Source organism: Rhipicephalus sanguineus, chromosome 4 (assembly GCF_013339695.2).
Source record: "Rhipicephalus sanguineus isolate Rsan-2018 chromosome 4, BIME_Rsan_1.4, whole genome shotgun sequence".
In the NCBI taxonomy this organism is placed as follows: Eukaryota; Metazoa; Arthropoda; class Arachnida; order Ixodida; family Ixodidae; genus Rhipicephalus; species Rhipicephalus sanguineus.
Genome location: NC_051179.1, coordinates 92,838,086 through 92,863,919, shown reverse-complemented (window position 1 = coordinate 92,863,919; position 25,834 = coordinate 92,838,086). Strand labels below are relative to the sequence as shown.

Sequence of the window (25,834 nt, the reverse complement as noted above, 5' to 3'; positions counted from 1 at the left end):
ATTTTTCTCATGTTCGCAGCTGCATTCACTCGTCTGTGGGTTCTCCTTACAGCACCTGAGGAACAAAATTAAGGAAGCTGAGCTGAGACAAAAGCAGGAGGAAGAGGAAGAGAAGAAAAGGTCAGTTGTACCGTCCTCGTGAGCTTGTTTGATTAGGGAATACTGTCACTAATGTTCCAGTAGCAAGGTACACAATCCAATGAATACTGTGTGACAAGCGTGTGACATGCCCCTGGGATGTGCAGCGAGTGCTCGGAGGCGTGTAATTCTCAAGCACAATCTTGAAACTCTTTTTTAAGTGTAGTATTTACTGGTTCCATGTCAGTGAACTTCACCCAGCATTCCATCACCATGCCACCTCGTAAGCGGGCCCGCTTGCGTGGTGGCATGGGGATGGAACGCGGGGTGACGTTCACCTTAGGAGGGTGCAATAGTAGGAGCCAAGCTGGTTCCAAGCCTGCGTATTGCTTCGAATGATTTTGCTTTTGCTGTTGACCTAGTTTGAAACACATATGAGTTAATGTCTTTTTGCACAGATGGGCAACTCGCAGCCACACATACACACACCCACAAGCGGACATCTTGGCTGGTGTAACTACTGTGGGTGTTTACGTGGGTAGCGAGTGTGCCTCTTTGTGCTCTTTCAATGATCTGCATGTAGCTCAGCTGCTTACTGTCGTGCAGGGAGGCCGAGTCAAAGCAGCGAGCGGAGTCCCTGCGCTGCCAGTGCAAGGAGATGGAGTCCACGTTGGCATCGGTGCGAAAGGCCCTCGGGGAGTGCGCGTTCGCCTCATTCCTCGCGACACCCGTCGACGAGCACCGGGGCCTGCTGGACCGCATGGCCCGGCAGGTGGCAGCCTTTGGCGCGCTCACCGCTGTCTCGCGAGAGGACCTCCGCCGCGTCCTGGACTTTGCCACCCAGCTCAACACCCTGGTCCACTCAGTCGTTGCCGACGTTGGTGAGGCTGTTCTTCCATTATTTTTTTAATGCCTGAGCATTGGAAGTCTTAATACGAGCAAGAAGTGTGCATGAGTTGTCCAGTAGTGCCCCTAAGATAAAAAGAAGGAAATGAATGATTAATAACTAATAAAAGGTCATACATTTTGCATTTTAAATACCAACGCACCCGCATTGTATCATTCTTTACCGTGCGCGGGGCCCCAATTTGAAAAATTCGCTTTCAACAGCACCAAAGCTTGAGCGCACGTGATCGTGGGCGCCCCCCTGTTCTGGGGTGCTAGTTTCTTATGGTATGTAGGCGGCATTTCGGACTGACACAAAATCGTTCTCAATTAACGACACTAGCATTAGGTATGCAATGCGTGAGAGCATTTACGATTCAATTTCGGGATTAGCAGTTACAAAGCTACGAATTACAGTAAAAAAGTTGCAAACAAGGCCTTCACTGTCAGGGGTCCTTTAATGTTAAATTCCCCAAGCACTAAACCTATTTGCATGTAACTTTCACCCACGATAATTGTTGAGGCATGTGTGGTGGCATCGCTGACTCATCAACTGCCATTGACAAATGCAGAGCAAGCCACCAAGAAAGGAATGGCACTGCAGAAGCAGGAGCAGCCGAAGGCCGTTGAAAATACGACCAATGACGTCGAGACGCGCGTTCAGGAAGCAGGCCACAATACTCAGTCGCCAGAACCATCGCCAGGTAAGTGGAGGTATTTGAAGTCGTACACCTCTGTAACAAATGCATCTACCGTGAAATTACTGGTACGGTGAATGGTGTCTAAGGTCTTGACTGTATTGCAACCGTTAGGGCATGCAACCTCTACAATGAAGTGACCCTTATGACAAAGTCTTCTGAACACCCCGAGCACTTTGTTGTAAAGGCATTTGATTGTAATTTCCACTAGGCTTGCTCATCTAACAGCTTAATTTTATTCTAGCCTGTGCAGTTTTACAATGTTAAGTTTCTTTTTTGTATTTTGTGACTGTTTCATTTGTGCACCTGCACTGCCCATTTACATAGTTTGCACACTTGCTTCATGTAGTAGTTAAACTACATTAACAAATGCCAATGTTATAACAAGTTGTGGGATATCATGAAGTAAGTCTTAAACGTTTCTCACTCATATCAGCATGTAAAGAATGTGTGCTTATAGGAAATATAGTATATGCTAGGTAATAAAGGAATTTCTATGTTGGATGCAATTTTGTTACGTAGTAGCATGGCTTTACTGTACTGGAATAAATAGCAAACGCTTGCTCTGGTGCTCATTTATAGCATTGCCCACCATCTTAACAGGTTTTGTTTTCAACATTCTAAGACTGCCACAAGTCCCCTTCAGCAAACAATCTACCTTGTTAAAAGCTCCTTGCTTGAGGAAGCCAGTGTGCTCTAGCTACTGCTAGATTGCACCCTTATTTGAGAAGCACAGATAGCCATTTTGTATGGCCTTGGTCAAAATTTCAACAAAAGTTCAGTCATTAATTGCTTGACAACATCTGCATTCAATACACAGAGCTGTGTGAGCTGAAAGTCACATGAAGTCAATGTTGCCACAATGTTGACTGTGCCAGGATGTCCCCAGTCTCACCATATTGATAGTGACCCAACAATAGTCACAGTTGTCATCGTTTGGATTAAAACAAGGCCTGGATGATGCCATATAAATTGTAATAATACTGTAATGCCACAGCTGGTTTCTAATAACTCAAATAACATCAAAAGGCAGCTTCAGTTTGCTCACCGTAGCACTAAGCCTAAAGCCCTGCATAGCCACACCATAGAGTTTCCTAAAATTAACTAGAGGGGACTCTGGCACTGCGATCGTTTAGCTTACCATGGGATTGATGGGTAGTACACAAATTTGCCTAGTCTTCGTGCTTGCGGCTTCAAATGTACTTGTGACTTTGTTTATTGCTGTGTTTTGACATTCATTTTGGATAAAAGAACGGATCGTTGTGAACTTCGTGACCAGGTTTGATTTGGTGAGCCTAAAAAAGTTAAAGTGGTGAAGTGGAACTGCTGACTTTTGCAGAACTTTGTTTTGCGACAAAGCGGATGCAGGCGACGCGCAGCCAAACGGAGCCGAAAGAACGAAGTTTAGACAAATCTGTGTACTACCCATCATTCCCATGCTGGCTGATGCGTCATGCGTTGCAGCTCCCATAGACACTAGCGCCAGAGTTCCCTCTAGTAAGTATTGTAGGAAACTCTATGAGCCACACCACTCACTGTATGTCTTGGATGAATCTAACATGATTTGCCTTTGATGGATGCCTGTGGTGGATCTTCACTGCCCATCAGTCTCGTCGCGTTATGTGAGGAAAAGCTGTCTACCAACCTGGACCCAGAAGCTTAAATTGAATGTTGCAACTTCCTAATGTGACGGTAAGCGTGATCGAGCATTTCTCGGCTGTCAGCTGCAGGAAGTATGGGCCGTGTGGAGACCAGCCAGCTGAAAAGGCACGCCGACATTTTGGACAGACTGGAACAGTGGCAGGCCTCTTACAAGGAGCTCACCCAGGACAAAGCAGTAAGATAGAAGCTTTTATCTACGGCACTCGCTCTTTTGGCAACGAAACTGAGATAAGCCTGTGCCCATATTTTGCTGGCATCTCGCTGAAATGAAGGTGAACACCATCCTTACTATAAGCTTGCAGAGGTGATTTTTTTTTCTCATTAATGACCTTGTGTTTCACTGGCCCCATATTTGGTTGGGCACAGTAGAGTTATGAGCTTGAGATGTTGTTTTGTAAATATAGCTACTGCCCGTGTACATCTAATTTTGACTTTTTGGAAATAAATTCAGATTTATGAGAAGATAATGTTTGACTGGTCATTACAGCATACGTACGATGTACAGTAGCATGAGAGCGTTTATTGTGATACCCATTAAGGCAGGAGCATTGCACACAACAGAATTGTTGTTTATAAGAACGAGCAGTTGTATGCAGAACGAATGTAGAATGCAGGCACCAGTCACCAGTATTAAAGAACCAATAAATTAGAAACTGTATCTCGGCATTGACTTCATAAATAGGGCACATGCCACACAGTGTAGAGAGGGATGAAATGCCTGCAGTGTAATAATTATCAAGGATGCAAAGTGATCTCTGTTCTCTGTTAAACAAAAGTCGTGCATTTATTTTGCATTTTGTTGCACGCAACTTTTAGTGAAACGTACAATAGCATCTCATTGTTTAAGGCATATCAGGGACAGCGGGACCCTACCTAAGCACTGTATACTAGAGCTGTGCGAATAGCAAAATTTTGGGTGCAAAGCGAATTCGAAAAATAAAGATTGAGTGCGAATTGAATCGAATAATTTCGAATAATTTTCGAATATTTCTCAAACATTTTTCGAATAATTCGAAGTGAAATTACAGAAAAAGTTAGAGAGGATTCCTAAGCATGTTCTTATGAAATAGCAACATGAAAGTGTTTCTTTTTGCTAGGTTGATGAAGCACTGGCGGGGTGGTGTTTCATAGTTGTCTTATCAAGAATGAGGCAATCTAGAGGCCGAATTGTATTTATGTACATGATTTAGTGCAACCAAAGGGTTGCCGACAACACTTTACACGTAATAAGCAAAGATGCCATTTCCTCAGCCTCTCCTCTTCTTTCAACTTCTGTGGAAGCCCAACTGATGTGGCAGACAAGGGTGTGCTCCCTTCAAGTCAGGAGTCCCAAATCTGCCTCGTAGACGTCAATATATAAGAACATCTGAAATTTTGGATGCTAAAAAGCTTCGGCGTCTGATTTTTCGTACTTCCTGCCAAAATTTCAGGTCCAAAACAGCATTAATTGAGTCCCCAACTCTGCCACATCTTTCATCTCCATATTGGAACCAGCGTTTTCTTGAGTTAATACATTTGCGACCGTAGCGGAGCTTGAAAGGCAGCTTTGCCGCAATACGGGGGTGTGATGAGGTGAAGCATATTGAAAATCTAGGGACCACTTCCAATCAGACGTTGACTGTCTCTTGCCTAAGTTTGACCGTAACGGAGCTTGAAAGGCAGCTTTGCCGCAATACGGGGGTGTAATGAGGTGAAGCATATTGAAAATCTAGGGACCATTTCCAAACGGATTTTGTCTCTTGGCTAAGTTCGACCGTAACGGAGCTTGAAAGGCAGCTTTGCCGCAGTACGAGAGTGTAATGAGGTGAAGCATATTAAAAATCTGAAGGGGTCACTTTCAATCGGACGTTGACTGCATTTGTCTTTGGGAAGTTCGAATAGTGCGAATAGTAAAATTCCAGTGCGAATCGAATCGAATAGCAAACACTATTCGAAAAATATTCGAAATTTCGAATATTCGCACACCCCTACTGTATACCCGCTTAGTATGAAGTTATCATGCTGAAAACCTGTTTACGTTATTGATCAGAATGCCAGCAATTATTATTATTATTATTATTATTATTATTATTATTATTATTATTATTATTATTATTATTATTATTACTGAGTTGCTTTCATGTTTTTGTGTTTGCAGTTTGTGTCATATGAAAGGCACTGCTGTCTTGGGAATTAATATATACTGTCAACTAAAGCTGCAGTTCTCACTTCTTGTTTGTCACTCTAAATAGACTTAGCAACACGGCAGTCCATGGTAAATTACTGCTTCGCAATGGGATTACATTAAGACATCCATGAAGGTAATGAATAAATCAAGAGAATGTCACAGCAGGGTTTTTCTGGCGAGTGCACCGCTTTCCTTCAAACAGTAGGCATTCAAGTGGCTTATGAAATGCTTTTGTAGATTTTTAATGTGCTTCACCAGTGCTGAAGTTTAGTAAAGAAACAGCAGAGGGGTGATTAAAAGCGTGCCTCCATTTTCTCTGGAGGCTTTCTCATTGCTACGGTACAACAAGCTTGTTTTCCGAGAAGATGGTCATCGACAGCCTTTCAATTTTCCTGCTTCTCTCTCGTTCTTTAGTGGCTGTGATGCTTGCTTTTGCAGATGTTGTTTGATTCTCTCGTTGAAGAGCGGTAACGTTTGGGTTTCTGTTGCACATTCTTCGTGGCTTAAAAGGTGTATCGGCATCCTTCGTATCTGTAACAAATTATTGCCACGCCACTTCAGCAGGGTTACGAGGGGTACTGCTTCCATCAATGCAAAGTGAATGTGTTGTGGGAGGCTGCGAATGACAAACGACCTTTCTCGATTTGGAGACTGAATCCAAATTATGGGCATGGTACTCAAGATAAGACATCTCAGCTGGCAGAATATCATTTCGCCAGTATGTCTGATTGACACTAAGGAATAATAATAATAATAATAATAATAATAATAATAATAATAATAATAATAATAATAATAATAATAATAATAATAATAATAATAATAATAATTGAGGAACAGTCTTATCTGGGAAGCAACGCTACTACAAATTCAGCAGTTTGGGGAATATGGCATGAAGAGTGGACAAATAGAAAATCAACAGGAATACTATTCTGAACTAAGCAAAAGGGCTGTGTAGCCAGACATGTGACCTCAAAAGGCGCCTGTATTATTACCTACAGGCCGAGTTTGTTATCTCAGTGTGCGAATTTATGTGCGGGCAACGTAACACAAAGCTCATGGTAGCGTTTTTGACGTGCTAAAACGGAGCTTCTGTTTTTTTTTTGTTTTTTTTTTACATTTCATCAGACCACTTGTCAAATGATGAATATGTGAACTAGATTATAACTCCTGTCGTTATCTGCTGCGAACATTATCTCCATGGTTAGGAATAATAATTATCAAATTATTTTCATTTCTCTTCGTGTTGCAAAGCATTGGGGAATTCTGGAGTTTATGTTGACTGTTGATACTATTCACTTGTTGTTGTTTGGTGGGAGGTGCCGGAGGCTGGCTTTACGTGAACATTAACTGCTTTTTGTGCACCATAATGATTCAATCACTGAAAAGGAATCATTTACTGGCGAGATGCACTGTTAAGTGCACGACATTGAGTAATGTTTTTGAAGTCTGTGGGGGGCACTCAGTAAATGAAAGTGGAAACATTTGGCTGGTTGGTTGTGCACATTTCGACGGCAACTGCGCTCTGGATGTGGACTGAGGTTTAGGCATTTGAAGACGCCACACAGTGCACTGACTAACAGTGATTTCTTTAATACGGTGCGCACACTTATATACACCTAAAAACGTCATCGCAAAACTACGAAAAACTGTGCAAAAAAAACAGGGACAGGTAAGACACACGCACAAGGCATGTGTCTTACCTGTCCCTGTTTTTTTGCGCAGTTTTTCGTAGCAATGGAGTACCAACTTGCCCCATGCTCAGTCTTTTTAAGAAATAAAAACGTGAAAATACAGAGGTTTGCATGTTATGAAGGTTTTCTGTCTAAATAAACAGGCATGGTCATGGTAATCTCACGTGGTTGACGGTTTTCAGACAAGTAGGTATGTTCTTTCTTTGTCGTAAAGCCCTACAGTGGGCGCACTGAGAAACCTTTGCTTCATGTGTTTGTTACTTTCTGGGCTTCAATCATATCCCATGTAACTTGTTTACTATGTGTAGCCAAAAAAACCTCACGCTACTTATACCGAGGCCAGCAACTGCATGAGTCAATACCTAATTGACCATTCACTACTTTTGATACATTGTAAAGGTGTTCCCGAAGCCTCCCATGTGATACTATAAGTTCACATTAAAAGGACACTAGAGTGGAACAATGAATCAGTTTAGATTCACAAATTTTATTCTGAGAACTCTAATGTCGATAATTTCACCATCATAGGTTTATTAATAGAGCATAAAATCAAGCTCAAAGTTTCATTTTTTAATTTCGTGCCGAAATCTCCTCGCGTGACGGCATGGATATCGAAGTGTGGTTTTTGTACTTTGGCAACATTGACTCAACAAAATATCCTGAAACTTTGCATGTTAAGTCTACAGACCCCTCAGAGGATGGTATACTTCATTTTTACTGATTAGGAACGAAATGGGACCTAGCAGATGCCGTTAAAATCTATGACGTCACGACGCTTGGTGTGGAAATTTCAAGGTGGCGTCACCACCCGCATTTTCTTTTTGCGCATTTTCTCGCTTAGCAAGTGTCTTCTCATGGCGAGCATGGTAATTTTGGAATTGTGAAGGAGTAATTTACTCATATGGGGAGAAAAATCACTTTTCTCTTTAGTGTCCCTTTAAGTATTGTTGTCCTTACATGCTAATTTCCATTGTTTGTGGGATCACTAAGTTGATCAGGAGAAAATTACCATACACCTTTATCTCTTCACTTGTTTAAGGCCGAACCATATAGAGCGTTTTTGCCTGCGTTTTCCTGGCGTTTCGTACGCTGGCGTCCCTCGACGTCGACGCTACCGGTGACGGTGGCCGATACGTCCACCTCTGGACGGTCCAGACATCATGGGCGGCAGCGTCGACGCCGGAAGCAGTTCGATGGACGCAGAACCAATCAGCGTGCGGCTGGCAGCGACTTCCGCTACGTAACGGCGTCGTCGCTGCTGCCAAAATGGCTGCCACCCGCCTCGGATCTAATAAGTCATCGCCGTGCACTGTGTGGCCCTTAACTTCTCAACTGATGCTTGTATTTGACTTAGCTTGTTCCCTAGAAGCTTCGACAGCAAAGCGCTCGTGATATCTTTGAACTCTTTCCGAGAGCCGTACTCAAGTTCATCGGTAGGCTTAGCAGGAATGAGTGTATCGGCCAAATACGTGGCCTCAAATATGTACGGCAGCTTCAAGCTCAGAGGCCATATATTACAAGTTTGTGGTTCTTCTTAATGCCAATAGCTGGCGCTACAAGTCAAATAAAAAAAATAGACTTTTCGGTGGCACTGTGACTCATTTTTTGCACCACAGAACTGCAAATGAGGCATAAAACTCTTGTTGGTCCATTGACGGAAACTGTACACTGCTTTACGAGGTGTCAGGTTCATTCCCTCTGGTCACATTGTGCGACGCTGAGCTGACGCTGGCCTTAACACTCCTCATATGGTTCGCCGCCCTCTCTGGCGGCGTTGATGCGATGACGCCGAGGGACGCAACGTCAGAAAACGCCGGCAAAAACGCTGAATATGGTTCGGCCTTTATGGTACCGTATGTTCTTGCACCCGAGTCATTGCAGATGGGTCAGTACAGCACACTATTCGTAAGTACGATTCATGAGTGGCTGCAACGCTTTGGTATGCAAAAGAAATAGGCTAAAGAAAAGATGTCACTTAGCTGAGGAAAATTTGGCTGACTGGCACTGTAAAAACTGACCACTTGTTTATCATACATCGTCTGTATCTTTAGTTGAGAGTCATTTCAACTTTCCATAGCACTACATATACTGTTGCGGTTCCGTTAGTTTGGGTACATGCTTTAGGGCTACTTAACGGCTGTATAGTAGTTTGGTACATTACTTTTGTCCTGTTCCGATTCATTTACAGGCATTGTGAGCTTTCTTGTTACAGGCTAAAATGTGACGCCTTCAGTCATACCTACCAAGTGTGTCACTGTCAACCTTGATTATTCCAAGGCTTCTGCGGTCTATAGAAGCTGTTCAGCTTCTGTGAGAAAGTGGATTCTGGTTACAGGGGTTCTAGTATGCCTCTTCCTTTCTTAAGGGAACGTGCACGTGTTTGCATTTCATTATGAAAGTTCGGACTGCAAGTTTCAGGCTTTTTAAAACATATGGCATTCATTCATTCTTTCACTTGTATTAGCCTAAAGACCCCTTGCGGGTTATCACAAAAGGTGTGGGTGCATGAAAAACAGTACAAAGGTTGTCCACAATGCTAGATTAGAGAACACTTCTTACTTGAAGTGCTCTTTGAAAATTTAGGCATATGTAGCAAGCATTGCTATGCTTCTGATTTCTTTGCATCAATGCGATTCACTTATTTTCATAGTACCCATGAATAGCTAAAAGCAAAGCAATCAGTACTCAGAAATTTTTTATATACTTGAAATTTTCAATAGAAAGTATGAATGGATGGTTGAGACATGCTCTTAGAAAGTTAGTTAAGAGTGAAACAATATTCCTAAGTTGCACGTACAATTCACTCTTTCTAAAAGAATGTTTCCATGCTTGTGTATGTGTGTTCTACAGGAGTTATTTTAGCGAAGTCGATCCCTGTCCTGTGCCCATCATGTATACCCTTGTTTCTTGTCCCATTCACATTGTCAATGCAGTCCTGAGCAGTGCCTACTACAGTGGATGAGTTTCAATACAATACCCATCTTTTTAATTGTAAACATGAAGCATAGGTTTACTTCCCGGACATGATGACCACAGTTCAGTGGGGGCAAAATGCAAAATTGCCTTTGTACCAAGCGAGCTTTATGTACAAGTTACAAGAACCGGGAAGAGCCTAAATGAATCCAAGGCACTCCATTATGTCTGACATAGTTCCTGCACTGTTATTGGATGTTAAAAAAACGCATGAACATTACTGACCAGTCATTTGTGTGACCTGGGGTTGAATTCATAAAGCTTCTCTTTAGTAAGCACACTCTGCCATTTGCGGGATCACTAACAATATGTCCAGTCACAGGATTGGCTGCATATTTTTCCTATAGCATTTATAGCATTAGAACTTTTCTTGAGGACATAAGCTTTGACATCTAGCAAAGACACTTTGCTCTGTTGAGAGGCGACGCTTTGTCTCTGTTAGCCAGAGCCAACCGTATGTTTATACCCACGTCTTCTCTTTTCTCTTCCTTTTTTTCACCCCCGTGCCTGAACCAGCAAAAGAAGTACTGCTTTGACCTTCTGAAGGCAGTCACAATTCCTGTGAATGCATTATCCACTTCGAGCTCGATAACGGAAAAGTTGGAGCAGCTGAGCGCCGTGCTCTCGGGCAAGTCCTTCAAGGCGGGTCCTCGCACGATCTCCACCAGCTCCCATCCACTGGCACTGCGTTTCTGCCTCGACAAGCTTGCCGAGAAGATTGTGGTGAGTGGCCGGCCCGTTTGGAGCTTTCATTATTGCACTGCGCTTCTGCAGTCGTCTGACCAGCTTTTATTGAAACAAAAGTTTTGTCAGGTGCTCTCTTGTCGAAGAATGGAAATACCATTCATAAACGATGCTTAAAGGCAATGAAACAGAGCCTGCATGTTCACTTTCACATTCCAGCACATTTTTTTAATAACATCGTGGATGTACGAAAGAAGGGGAATTTAAGGGCTCGTTTTCTTTGTAAGGTACAGTGTTAATTAGAACTAACAGACGATCAAGCCAAGGAAAAGTATAGGGGATGTTATTTATAGTAATATTTGTGGTAAGTATTTGTGCATGTTTTCATTAACATCATGGATGTAGAAACTTTTCTAATGGGCATTTCACCTTAATGTTGTCGTGAGCTATTGAAGACAGGTTTTAACTTAGCAATGCATAATAACTTTTTAATGTAATAAGGGCTCCACTACTGATAAATCTGCATTTAATTTTAGTTTTTGTCCATTTCGGTTAGGCATTCACCAGTTGTGTCCGTGAGGGAAGTGTGTCTTCCACAAGTACTGTGAGCCAATTAAGTGAACACCGAAAAAGCACTGGCCAAAATTTAATGGCAGCCTTGCATTTCGAAGCCAGTCTGTCTTCTCTATCAAAGGGGAAATGTTGGGAGGCACTGTAGAAATTACAGGCATTTAATTGTTGCTTGGGGTTTATCACTGAGCATTGACACCATGGGGCCACACACGCACTCCACTGCAGGCACATAAGCAACCGAGTCAGCACCCTTAGGTTGAGCCCTGCATCTCATTGTTGGATGCATCAAATGTGCCAATAACAGGAGTTCATCATGAATAAGCATTATTCTTTTTTTTTACTACATAAAGTATTGGTTCATTATCTCTGCTGTTCATTATTGGTGCTTTTGAGTGTACTGCATAACTTGCATGTGGAACAAATGTCAATCAATGCTTGTGTTGAAAGATTCTTGAAGTGTGATTGCATTGGCTGAGTAAGGTTATGTTTGTGTCTGCCATTGAGCCATGCCCACTTTAAAAAGTAATTACGTTTAAATCATGAAATTGTGGATTGTACCGCTGATAATAAGCACCGTGCAACTTTCCGAGGAATACTAAGTCACTGCAGTGTAGCTGGAATGAACACTGAGCAAGCCATGTAGACACGATGTGACAGTAATGCAGCTCTTTTGAATTATTGATAATCCATACAAGTAGTAAACACGGCGTTCTGTGGGTGCAGGCAGATGAATGAGTTACTGGGCACCCTTGGCCGAGCGGGCTCCTTTGTGCTGCTGTTCTCCTCCACAAAACTGCGTTTGCTCCTTCGTTTACCATCCCACAAATTTTTTCTGCTTGCTCAGTAAAATTGATGAAAGCTGAACCAAAGGTGTTGGTGACAAAGGCTTTATTTCTTGTTTGTATACCCCATTCATTTACATAGATGCTTGCAGTCATGAGTCCTTTGTTGGCCCTGGAATCCATGTTTTCTAACAGTACATGAGTCAGTGCTGCTTTAGTGATGGCAGACATCCCACACTCCTGAAAGCGTTGTTAGATTCGTGCACGTGATTAGCTGCACCAGCTGAGTGTTTGAGCATCGCATTGTTGCCTCTCTCCCAGCTGCAAGGTGAAGAGCAGATTGTGTCCAATGAAGAGACTGCCTTTCCCGTGGCGGCACTGGCAGTGGGCCTCTGGTGCCGCTACCCCGACCTGGGCGACCTTCTGCTGGGACACTTCTACATGCGCTGCCCTGCTCTGGTGCCCGTCTTCTTCAGCCGCAGTATGGCCGCCTCGGAGAGTGAATACCTCAGGTTGGTGCACGTCTACGTCTCGATAAGCGTGCCGTAGCAGATAAGTGCAGCCTGATGGCTGGTCGGCAGGCCCTGTTGTTCGCTTGACGCATGAAGTTGCCAACTCCACTGTACAATGAAGTTAGTACAATATGGGCTGTAGGGGAAGTAAAAGAAAGAAATTATTCCTTTTTATTTCGTCAGTGAAGTTCTTATTTCGGTAAAGTATTGAAGTTTTGGTCATTGCTGCCTGTCATGCCGTGGGACATGACTGCCATATAGCCAGTAAGGTTCTCTGCTAAAATATTAAAGAGAACTCTGAAGCTGCAATGTTTCAGCTAGCGTGGGAATGATGTTTAGTAGTAACATGGGCGTTTATCGTAGTAGTTTTTTGTGCCGGTAACTTCAAAAGTTCTTGTGACAATATTTACTACACCTTATCTACATTTATCATGCTTAGCAATCCTAATTTTCAAATGCAGAATGCAGTAAGATCTACGGCACTCATAGAATGAAAACTGTCAATTTAGGGCTCAATAATGCACATGATACTCTTGTTTTCACCATTTTTAGTTTGTGTCACATCAGCATGAGGTCAGCTTGCACACTTACATGAAAGCCAACATAGCCTTTCGTGGCTAGATTCTTAGTAACATGGCATGGTTATCTCCAGCAATCGCTCGTACCAGTTGCTATACTTAGTTTCGATGTTGCATTTCATTCCATGAGCACTGTACATACATAGTCATCACAAATTATTGCATTTATGGTTACGAAAAATATACTCTTCAATACAGACATCAATGAGAACAGGGACTAGCACATCGTGCTCATCTGCCCTCTTTACCCTCTTGATCATTTGTCATTTTTTACTGTGCATAGACCACTTATAACTTAAGTCGCCGGAGTCGCGAATATCCGCACTATAAGCGGTACCGCACTATAACCAAAACAACATTTTTGAAAGGTTGCACGTGTACAAAACACGACCAACAGGCAGGCGCGCGATTCCGACTATCGCGGCATGCGACTGGGGCGTAAGTTTGCATCTGCTTACATTTGAAAATGTTGAACTGTTAGCGTCCGCGGACCTGCGGTGCCGACATAACGAACGCGGAAAAAATGCGCCGTCACGGGAAGTCGCCGCGGTAACACACTGCGCGTCCGCGATGTCGAAAACGGTGGCGACCACAAACCACCACTCGAGTGTTTCACATGCACGCCCGCGTTTTCGTAAAAGATGTAAGTCACTCCTTCTAAATGCAACAATTGCAAAATGTTTCATTGACTCGGCACCAAACCGCAACTTCTGTAGTCCGCGGCCGCCGACATGGCAGCTAGCGCTCGTTAGGCCTAGCGTGCGCGTTGCAACTTGGCATGCCACCGCGAGAAGCTTGCCCTAGGCAACACGGAGATCGGGAGTAGAAGAGATCGCACTCGCGAGCTAAACCGAGGGCATCACGCGTGAAACGAAGTTTCGGTTCGATCGGGAGAACAGCCGCGGCAACTATCCTGAAAAAGTCTTTCAAGCTTGTAAGTCCGCCTGTTGGTGGCAAAGGCGAAAGCTCAATCGCGTCTTAAAGCATTGTTACTTGCGGGGGAATCGAGGTTGCACGCGCGATATCTGCGCTCGACGACGAAGCAACGACGAAGCGCGCACGGCGCGCATGTCAAGCGGCCGAAGGGGGCAAAGGCTTCTCCGTCGGCCGCGCAACCGCTCCCCCCTCCTCACACCACGCACCTGCGCCGGGCTGCTGTCCCCCACAGCCATCCCCTTTTTTTTTCTCCCCCCGCTCCTTGTTCGTTCGTTCCGCGACCCCTCCTCCTTTGTAATGCCGTCGCCCAACACCCTCTAGACTCGCTCTCCGCATTCGAAGTGCTGACGTCACCAAGTGGAGGCCTCGACGGCAGCGGGAATCCGGTTTCCCCCGTTCCCGGTGGTACCGGTGGCCCGCTCAAACGCGGATGGATACAACTCGAAACACGTGTCACTGGTCGTCATTAAGAAAGTCGCGCCATTTTTCTGAATAAACAAATACAATCGGCGGAAGAAACCTGCAATAACCCTATGAGAGTTATCTTTAAATGAAATATCAGCACCTAGCGAGATAACTTTCAACTCAAAAGCGCGCTATATTTAATGACGGAGGGCGAGTAGTGCGGCGGCACACCGGCACGTCAGTATGTTTCTTGCTGCCACACGTGGTACGTCGGTTCTGTCAGTGCAGTGTGCCGTTTTTTCTAAATTGGGAGAACTTCGTGCGTGCTGAAGCGTGTGTGGGGCATTGAATTCGTCAAACCGAACAAGTGCTGTGTCCTTCAGTGCAGCAGCAATTACGACTTGAAGTGCAAGGTGTGCGTTTTTCGATTTCCAAGATGCGGAGCTGCGCTGAAAATGGCTGCGCGCGATTTCGTGTGACAACTTCACTCCTTCACAGAACCTCAGGGTGAGTTTTCCTGCAGAATATTCTACATATACTTCCAAGCGTGATTAGAAGTACGACGGTCGCCACTTCTAGAAACGCCAGTGACGAGGATGAGGAATGGCATGACCTTCAGAGGGAAGCAAACTGTTCACGGCCTTGCTGCAACGTAGTTGTCACCGAGGAAACGCTGTAAAACATGACGGACGTTATCCCGGTATTGGTGTATATGGCAGGGTATGCTGTCTACGCCGCCTTGAAGAAACTCAAGAGTGAGAAATGTAGAGAAGCAACGACAGTGAATAAAGAAATTTCAGTTTGTGTTGCAGAGAAGCACTGACCTCGTCAGAGCAATGGACCGTGGAAGTATCCTGCTTTTAGCGCTGTTTGTCGTAAATGCTGTCGCATATAATCATGAAGTCCTGGAGCAATCGTCAAAACAAGAAGTGCTTTAAAGTTCTCGAAACAGCACCAAGTGGTTACAGACCTCACCGTGGAGCTCCTAACCAACGACGAGTCGTCATATTTTAATACCTGCGACGATGGACATGCTTGACAGCTGGTTCTGAAGCAAGAGTTGCAGTGCAGCACGAATCCTCTCATACAAGTCTTTAGCCGCAAGAAATGGTTTTAGAAGCTGAATCGAAATCAAAGAAGGGAAAGCTGGAAACGCTCAGCTAGAAATAGATCTCGAAGTGCCTTTGGCCACGCTGTAAATAAAGTTGTTCAGACAAAATGCCATTAGTCTCCCGTTCTCGCTTATAAAGCACGCTTGCGACCTGGTGTAAGATTTCCTCTGTTTCATTTATTACCTGCCCATAAGTTTCCCTATCACTGGCAAGCGCAACTCGAGAAGGCAAATGTATGGAGCCTACGTATTTTCGCACGAACAGTTAACCTTGCAGTTTTACTTAAGGTCGAAGGGTAGCTTGTTCCTATGAATCTTTTTTTTTTTATTCGAACTTCCCTGAATGCATTACGCGAAGATAATTTTCTTCGAGGCGTGACTACGTGTTGGGGCTCTTGTGTGGCCGATATATCAATCAGTCGCAAGTTTGTGCTACCAGCCGGATGTATAACCAAGAACCGATGAACAAAAATTATGCGAAGTTCCTGGACATTTGATATATCTATTTCTGTTTACTACCGAGGTGAAATACAGCGCATAAGCTCAGCAAAACTCGGTTTAAGTGCTTGATACTCCTCAGAGCAAACACACGTCTTTTACTTATTCACAAAAGAAAGAAATATGTCAAAATTTGTGAGGCTCATTTGACCATAAATATTTGCACGCAATTCCTTTACTCCTGAGGTGGGAATTCCTAAGCACCAAACAGGAACACTGACGAAAGAAAAGGCCAAGACAAGCGCACAGCAGACGTCCCTACGCAGGCCTTCGCTGCTCGGTGGCGAGCAACCGCCGCCGCCGCTTCGTGACGTCACGGTGGCAGCCTTCAGGCCTTAAAGTCTAGAGGGTGTTGCGTCGCCGCTCTCTCCCCCGCCGGCGCATCTCCGCTGAGAAGCACGCTCACATCCTCGCATCTCTGAGAATGTTCCGGCAGCCGCATTATAACCGGTCTCATCTCGGGGGTCTGCACAATAAGCGGTATGCGTTGTGGGGATCGCGGATAGCAACCCTCGCCCCCACCTTCAGCAGCGGTGATAGCAAGCAGCGACGAGCGCCACTGCGCATGTGCATCCATGTGCGAAGGATTTATAAGCCAGCCCAGCGAGCGACCCGGTGGGTGTTGCCGGCGAACTGCCGAGAGTTGCGTGGGTGTGCGCGGCGTGCGGTCCGCTGGGGCCAAGGATAGGGGGACCGGCACGGACGTTGTGCTTCGAACTTGGTTGAGCTTGTTCTTGCGTTTAACCCTTCTTGCCCTAACGTTAAAGTATTATTAATAAATGGGTTTTTGAGCCACCCCTACTCCGACGAGCAGCCCCTTTCATTGGTGTGGACGGTGAACCCAACAGCGTATACATGGAGTTCTATGGGAGAGTAAACGGGAGTCGGAAAAAACCGCATTATAGCCGGTGCTGCACTGTAAGCGGTTACGTTATAAGTGGTCTGAGCTGTATCTTTTTCCTGAGAACTATGAACTAAGTGGCCAGGGAACAAGATCTGTCATATTTCATTTATAACTCAGCGTTTTGTTTAATGCAACCACTTTGCAAAGTCACAAAGCTGTATGAAGGCAATAATGACAAAGTTCGTGCAAATCCGTGTGCTACTCTTCCTGTCCATGCTGGCCAAACTGCCATGCTTGCAGCTCCCATAGACACTAGCATCACACTTCCCTTTAGTAAAAAGCGCTATGCTCTAACCCTCTCCCTGGTGTTGAGTAGTAGTATAGTTGCCGTCAGGATAATTGCCTACCTTGCGCTGTGTGAACCAATCACAAATGTGTCTGCCAGTGAAAACTTCGCTTGCTTCTAGTTGCAGTTTTGACACCAGATGGATGCGCTTGTCAGTGTTAACATTGTGCATAGCACGTTTGTTTATTGGGGGCTGCTTGAATGTTCGCATTGAAACACAGCTGTCTGCACGTGAAATTTCTTGGACATTCGTGGGAGCTTTTGTACAGTTTTTGTAATTTTCTGTGATATGAAAAGGAACATGATTGAGCAAGCCTTAGTAGCTCGCATGCGGGATGTAAAGTGAAGCTGGGTGATTCCACGTAAGATCGAACAAACGATGGCTGGTCAACCTCTCAAATTTATTTCAAAATTTTATATATTATTGCCTGATGAGTGGAAAGAAGAGATCCGCAATTTGTTTTGCTGCCAAAAATTTTTTCGAACCACAGGAAATCAATAATGACGAAGAGGTGGAGTGGAGCGCTCATCCGCTCTGCTGTTTTGGCCAACTTTCGTTATGAATTGCACAAAATATATTAAAATTAGGTAGCTGAAATTTATTTACCTAAATATATGCATGTTTTTGCTTCTGCTCAGGTATTTTTAGTTTTTATGTGTAGTGTAGATGTTTTTATAAAAAACCTCAAAAATGGCCCAATCGGCAAAATTTTCTTTACTTTGAAGGTCTGTATCTCAGAAAATCCTTGTAGCAGAGGTACAAAAATTCCGCATTACGTTCTTCGCATGCGTATCTACCAAAATGCCAAATCTTGTACTTATATAGCTTTTCAGTAAAGAGATATGATCGGGCTAAGTTCAAGAAAACACCGAACAATGAAAACTTCTGACGACAATTAAAAAAAAACCCCATTTTTTAAATTTCTTAAACTTTGTCCACTTATTCTCTTCCACATCAGCTTTCAAAATCATTAAAAACATGTTGCATAATGTCGTTGCACTAATAGTTACGGCCCCTCCAATGAGACCGTTAGGCAAGGATGGGCAATTCCGACTTCTTGCACAGCAAGTGTATCAAATGCAGGCAGGATTGAATTTCTTTTTATTAAAATGTTAGCAGGTGCCTAAAAAGGTGTCGCCGCGACTGAAGACGTTAATTTTGAAATTATTTGGTCACTGCAGCGGCCACGAGCGCGGAGCTACCGAGTAGGCGCGCGCGCACCCGAGATGCTCGTTGTAAGAGACGGCGCAGTGAGAGCTCGTTCTCGCGTCCTCAGACCGATTGAGTTCGAAACAGCAACACCTCTCGGGTGACTTGAACGCATGTGCACTGGAGCTTCGCTATTCTATCCGCCCTCTGTTCGCATCTCAGCTAGGCGCTGATAACACGGCGGAGGTGTAAGCAAGATGAAAACTCTATAAGGGAGCTATGAGCGCTCGCTTCACGCACGCTGCTGCCACAGAAACTGCGCTGCGCCAGTTGCGATCAGTGGAAAGCATGAACGTGGCGCTCCAGTGGCAAAGCAAAATATGGATTGTCAAGAAAAGAAAAGCAAAACTATCGGTAACCGGATGCGCTTGTCTATATTAGATGTCGGCAGCAGACGGCGTGAACTGGCCGCTCGTTCGGTGCGCTGTTCACACTTCATTCGGCGCGGATAGTTCTTGTGCTTTGCTCTTACTCTACTCCTCCTGTGCGTCTCATGACGAGAAAGTATAGCTCTGAATGAGTGTATTGTGGAGACTGCCTTTCGAAGCACAAGAAGCTTAAAGGAGTACTGACGCGAATTTTAAAAAATTTCGGATTGTTGCTCTAAATAAAAATACTGGTGTCGAGAAACGTAAAACGACTATTGTGCCTGGGAATGCATCCTATATATTTTAATTAGCGCCACCTTAAAAAGACACTTTCGGTTTCGATATCAAGGGGGTGGCTTCTCAGTGTCGTTTCATAGCAGTGTGACGTCACGGAGATACAGAAATTCGCGACGTACTCGCGGGAAATCCGTCATCTGCTCGTGGTGCAATAGACAACGATGAGTGAATCGTCGTCCAGTGACCCTGACAGTGATTTCTACGATTTAGGCTGCATGCAGGACGCAGAACTCGTGAACTCGGAGGAAGTGTCTTGACTTGTCGGGATAATGTCCTTGCAGTGTGGCTGGCTTGCAAATGCTCAGCGACGAAAACTTCAAAGTTAAATGAAAATATTTTATACGTGTTCTCCGACTCCAGTGTGTGGACAGCGTGGACACTGCATACCAACGAAGCAAAAAATGCCTCTTTTGCGATGTCTCAAAATCGTGTCAGTACTCCTTTAATTATTGCAAAGAAGCCAAAATTTCGCAGAGTTACCGACCTAGACATAAATGCTTTGAAGGAACGTTTAACGCCCGAAAGATCAGTGACTGTCAGTGAGACGGACTACTTGTGCTACGCGTGCTTTTGCTACCACTGCAATGAAAGATCTTCACGAAACGCACAGTTTAACGATGACATTCTTATGCCCCCTGAAAAAGAAATCGACGCAATTAACCAGATCACTGCGACTACCGGTGCACGTGCGTTCATGTCACCCGAGAGGTGTTGCTGTTTCGAACTCAATCGGTCTCAGGACGCGAAAACGAGCTCTCACTGCGCCGTCTCTTACAACGAGCATCTCGGGTGCGCGCACTCCTGCTCGGTAGCCCCGCGCTCGTGGCCTCTGCAGTGACCAAATATTTTCAAAATTAACGTCTTCAGTGCCGGCGACACCTTTTTAGGTACCTGCTGGCCTTTTAATAAAAAGAAATTCAGTCCTGCCTGCATTTGATACACTTGCTGTGCAAGAAGTCGGAATTGCCCATCCTTGCCTAACGGTCTCATTGGAGGGGCCGTAACTATTAGTGCAACGACATTATGCAACATGTTTTTAATGATTTTGAAAGCTGATGTGGAGGAGAATAAGTGGACAAAGTTTAAGAAATTTAAAAAATGGGTTTCTTTTTTAATTGTCGTCAGAAGTTTCCATTGTTCGGTGTTTTCTTGAACTTAGCCCGATCATATCTCTTTACTGAAAAGTTATATAAATACAAGATTTGGCAGTTTGGTAGATAAGCATGCGAAGAATGTAATGCAGAATTTTTGTCGCTCTGCTACAAGGCCTTTCTGAGATAAAGACCTTCAAATTAAAGAAAATTTTGCCGATTGGGCCATTTTTGAGGTTTTTTATAAAAACATCTACACTACACATAAAAACTAAAAATACCTGAGCAGAAGCAAAAACATGCATATATTTAGGTAAATAAATTTCAGCTACCTAATTTTAATATATTTTGTGCAATTCATAACGAAAGTTGGCCAAAACAGCAGAGCGGATGAGCGCTCCACTCCACCTCTTCGTCATTATTGATTTCCTGTGGTTCGAAAAAATTTTTCGCGGCAAAACAAATTGCGGATCTCTTCTTTCCACTTATCAGGCAATAATATATAAAATTTTGAAATAAATTTGAGAGGTCGACCAGCCATCGTTTGTTCGATCTTACGTGGAATCACCCAGCTATACTTCTTGAGCTCCTCTCAAATTAAAATTCTACTTCTTGCAGTTTCTAGAATGTAACATTCATTCTCAAGTACTGCAGGTTTTGTGGAATTTTATGCTGTGGCTTTCTCATCCTGAAGCTGTTATGGTAGAAGGTTGTGACAAAATTAAACTGTTCTGCAAATGGACTGTCTGAAATCTGTAGATTCCTGTAAGAATGTTTCTTAGACAACGATTTCTGTCAAATCTTTTCACGCAGGTTGTGTGGCTACAAGTGCACCGAAAACAACCTGGAGACAGAGAGCCAGTTCCTGAGGCGCATTACGGGCCTCATGCGCCTGTATGCTGCCCTGCTGCAAACACCACTGCCCCCGTGGCACAAGCCTGCAGACGGCGACAGGTCACGCCAGCCGCCGGGGTCGGAGCGTGGCTGGCAGTGGCTGGCAATGTTCCTGAACACGCCGACTGAGGACCCCGACTTTGCAGCCACGCTGATCTGCACTTTCCTGGAGGTGGCCGGCTGGGCGCTGGCACGGGACTACGGCCGCCAGTTCCGCAAGGTCCTGCACGTGCTCTGCAAGGACTACTTTCCGCGTCTCAAGCAACTCGTGAAGACGTCGAGCGGCCCCATTTCGCGGCTGGAAGCGTTGCTGCAACAGGTGCTCCGCAAGGGACACTTGGCTCGGCCGGAGGGTAGCCTCGGAGCCCAAGCATGGAAGTGAGCCAAAGCTGCCAGGCGTAGACTTCCAAAGGCTACGTGAGGGGTGCCTCCAGTGTCGCCCTTGACCGACAGGATCAAAGTCTGTCCCCCAAGTCCACCTCTCCTGTCATTTGTCCTACTGCTGTATGACAACGGCAAGACACACATGCAAAAGCTAACTTGCTGCCTCTTATTATTGGTGCATAAGCTGTGACTGTGGTAAATTGCTGCCAGATGGTAGGACCAATTTTAAGTGTTGTGACCACTGCTTCGACGTTAAAAGTTTTGTCTGGCCGGTACTGTAATCGTACACCTTCCACTACAGAGTAGTGGGTATGACCAGCATCTTGGCACATTTTACCTGATGCATTCGACAAGAATTCTGCGCGCATCACATGTTGGACAGTATGCAGCCATCATTGAAACCTATGAGTTACTTTATTGCTCATTAGCCAAAGACTCGGCTTTTCACTACATAGTTTGGTCACCACGGTTAGAGCTACAGTTTGCTGCCAGTGCACACGAAGATGTGCTCAAATTTGGATGTATGCTTTAACTGCCTTCTATTATTGAAGGGAAAGCATCCTTGGGCAGATGTGTTGCTGGTGGTGATGAAATCTTACTAGCAGTATTAGGATAACATATTCGATCCTGACCCAAACAGTGGTTCAGCAAAGTCAACGAAACATCAAAAATGGACCAATTCGCACTTTTTAAAAGCTGTAGGTGCAGCGAAAAATGCATCTAGCCCTTCGCATGCATCCAGCAGGCCTGTTCTTAGAAGGCCTGAACACGTTTTCTTTAGATGTTTACAGCAATACTCCATTGGAAATGCCGATTAGGATTCCTTTCGCTGTGTGCATGTTTTGCTGGAATGTGTACTATTTTATGTTCATAGTGAATACTTAGCAAGCTTTGTGGTGTTGGCATGGAGATGTTGTTATTGGAAGTGGCAGTGTTAAATTATTAGCAAAGCTTTCTTCTAAATGATGGGACTGCAGCAATTTAGGCTTTTACACTTGTTCTTATACTCTTGAACCAATTCAATTACAAGACTAATTAAATTGTCAAAAGAGCCAGTTTTGGTGCACAATCATTAGGATGGTCTCATTCAAGCCACGCCCTGGAATATGTGGAAGTGAAGACCATGTGATCGCTGTCTCATTCAAGTAGTAGGTAGCGTAGCGTGGCATTGGTAAGTATATGTGCCTTCAACAAATGTGTGTATTGTGCCAGTACCACCATGTTTCGTAAGTGTTCCCTAAACAGCGAATGCCACAGAGCAAGCTCAGATTTGCAAAAAAAAAAATTTTTATTTTTGCCCGAAAAATGGATCCTGCAGTCACTGTTGCAGTGCTGGTCCAAGCAGCAGCAGGGGTGAGCAAATATTTTGAATGCCTTTCATTTTAACGCATCCATGAAACATGGTAGTAACTCAACTTACAGCCTTATATTCAATTGCAACCAAGGAAAAAAATTAGAGCTGTGCGAATAGCAAAATTTCGGGTGCGAAGCGAATTCGAATATTGAAGTGTGAGTGCGAATCGAATCGAATATTTTTCTAATATTTCTCGAATATTTCTAGTATATTTTTCGAATACTTCGAAGCGAAATTGCAGATAAAGAAGTTAGAAAGGATTCCTGAGCATATTCTTATGAGATAGCAACATGAAAGTGTTTCGTTTCGCTAGGTTGATGAAGCACTGGAGGGGTGGTGTTTCATAGCTTTCTTATCAAGAATGAGGCAATGTAGAGGCCGGATTCTATTTATGTACATGATTTGGTGCAACCAAAGTGTTGCCGACAACACTTTACACGTGATAGGCAAAGATGCCATTTCCTCAGCCTCTTCTCCTCTTTCAACTTGTGTGGAAGCCCAAGTGATGTGGCGGACAAGGGTGTGCTCCCTTCAAGTCCGGAGTTCCAAATCTGCCTCGTAGACGTTGATATATAAGAACATCTGAAATTTTGGATGCTAAAAAGCTTCGGCTTCCGATTTTTCGGACTTCCTGCCCAAATTTGGGGTCCGAAACAGCATTGAGCCCCCACCTTTGCCACATCTTTCATCTCCATGTTGGAACCAGCGTTTTCTTGAGTTAGTACATTTGCGACCGTAGCAAAGCTCGAAAGACAGCTTTGCCGCTATACCGGGGTGTAATGAGGTGAAGCATATTGAAAATCTAGGGACCACTTCCAATCGGACGTTGACTGTGTCTTGGCAAAGTTCGACCGTAACGGAGCTTGAAAGGCAGCTTTGCCGCAATACCGGGGTGTGATGAGGTGAAGCATATTGAAAATCTAGGAACCACTTCCAATCGGACGTTGACTGTCTTGGCAAAGTTCGACTGTCCCGGAGCTTGAAAGGCAGCTTTGCCGCAATACCAGGGTGTGATGAGGTGAAGCATATTGGAAATCTAGGGACCACTTCCAATCGGACGTTGACCGTCTCTTGGCAAAGTTCGACTGTGACGGAGCTTGAAAGGCAGCTTTGCCGCAATACGAGAGTGTAATGAGGTGAAGCATATTAAAAATCTGAAGGGGGGACTTTCAATCGGACGTTGACTGTATTTGTTTTTGGGAAGTTCGAATAGTTCGAATAGTAAAATTCCAGTGCGAATCGAATGGAATAACAAACACTATTCGAAAAATATTCGAAATTTCGAATATTCGCACACCTCTAAAAAAATATAACTTCCAACCTAAGCCGTTGCAATCCCACGCCAAAGGAATTCACATAGATGCCCCATCCATGTACAGGTCGGTCCACTGTTAAAGGGAACACTCGAATGAGCCCCCTTCATTTTGCTGGCCCCCTCATTCCAAGTGGATGTGGGAACGTTGTTTGTTCAAGGTACTGGTCTGTCAAAGGGAGTCGGAATTGTCAACCACCAGTAGTCTTATGTAAATCTAAGCCACTGTACTGTTGCAAGAGAGCGATATCCTGACATGCCCTGAATGCAATTGTTCCCTTTAACAGTGGACCGACCTGTACATTTGTTCAATATTGTGATGTCAGCTAGCTTTGCTTGTAACAAATACTAGTTGACTCTTCCATACAAATGTAGGTTCATGCCACTGGATTTAGGTCGAAAACTTGAACCCCGCCAGCAAATTTTGTCAGTTATTCCAGCGTCAGCACTTAGCCAAATGCAATACTGTTAAGCCTCTCTATAGCAAAGTCATTAAAATTGGCAATTTACTTTGCTCTGTCGAAACTTTGTTAAGTTGAACATGGAAATTTCATGGAAAGTATAGAGAGGTCAAAAGATTCATTTTTACAGAAAAAGGACCGCAAGAATGTTCAAATAATGTGTCAGTACGAAAAAAAAAAACATTTCAATAACGTAATAAAGAAATTTGTTGAACTGACTCATATCCGGCAACCACGGCTTACATTTTTTTGGCCAAAAGTGCACCTGCTACCAAATTTAATAATATTGGCTGAAACATTTAAAAATAGATCTGCAAAGGCTTACCTTCTTGGCCAAAATGCTCAGACAATGATATTTATTAGACTTGGCAGGAACTTTCACAGCTCAACAAAATTCAAGGTTTGCAAAGGTTATAGGCTTACCTTTATGGCCAAATGTTCCCACAATGAAATTTATCAAACTTGGCTGGAACTTTCACAGCTCGACAAATGCAAGGTTTGTAAAGTCTATAGGCTTACCTTTATTGCCAAGTGCTCCCACAATTAAATTTATTAGACTTGGCTGGAACTTTCACAACTCGACAAATGCAAGGTTTGCAAAGGCAGTGCCCTCTGGTCAGTCGATGGTGCCTATTCAAGCAGGAAACGCAAAGAAAAAAAACTAATTCCATCACGACGACTGCTGTGCCCACGTGTCAAAATCTGAGCCTTGCGCCCACTACTGCAGCGTAGAGACGGTACAGCGATATGCTGGGCCACAGTTCCTGCATGCCACGAATTAGCCACATCCTCTCCTCAGCTACGAAGACGGGGAGCACTTGGGAGCACCATGGAGTGCGTGGTTTTCCCGCAGCTGCTACTGGAAAACATGCTGCGACACTTATGCGGCTGCTCGCTGTCACGAAGCGCACAATTTGAATGAAGTGTTCAGATAAAGCATGTGCAAGTCAACCATATGACCACTGGCATCAGTTGAAGTTTCAGTTTATTGCCTCAGATTCCTGGGCAGTAGCAGTAAAACTTCGATAAATTGAAAT

At 44.2% G+C, this 25,834-nt stretch overlaps 1 protein-coding gene across 1 annotated transcript in view; it reads left to right on the top strand.

Annotated features, from left to right (window-relative positions):
- LOC119390443 (mRNA export factor GLE1-like) overlaps positions 1-22,040 on the top strand; it is a 28,363-nt gene extending 6,323 nt beyond the window's left edge. The window contains exons 5-11 of the mRNA XM_037658064.2: positions 53-120; positions 685-959; positions 1,536-1,667; positions 3,386-3,498; positions 10,674-10,880; positions 12,518-12,708; positions 21,206-22,040. Coding sequence (XP_037513992.1) covers positions 53-120; positions 685-959; positions 1,536-1,667; positions 3,386-3,498; positions 10,674-10,880; positions 12,518-12,708; positions 21,206-21,668 — 1,449 coding nt within the window. The 3' untranslated portion in view covers positions 21,669-22,040. The remainder of the gene's footprint in view (positions 1-52; positions 121-684; positions 960-1,535; positions 1,668-3,385; positions 3,499-10,673; positions 10,881-12,517; positions 12,709-21,205) is intronic.
- The last annotated feature ends 3,794 nt before the right edge of the window (positions 22,041-25,834 follow it).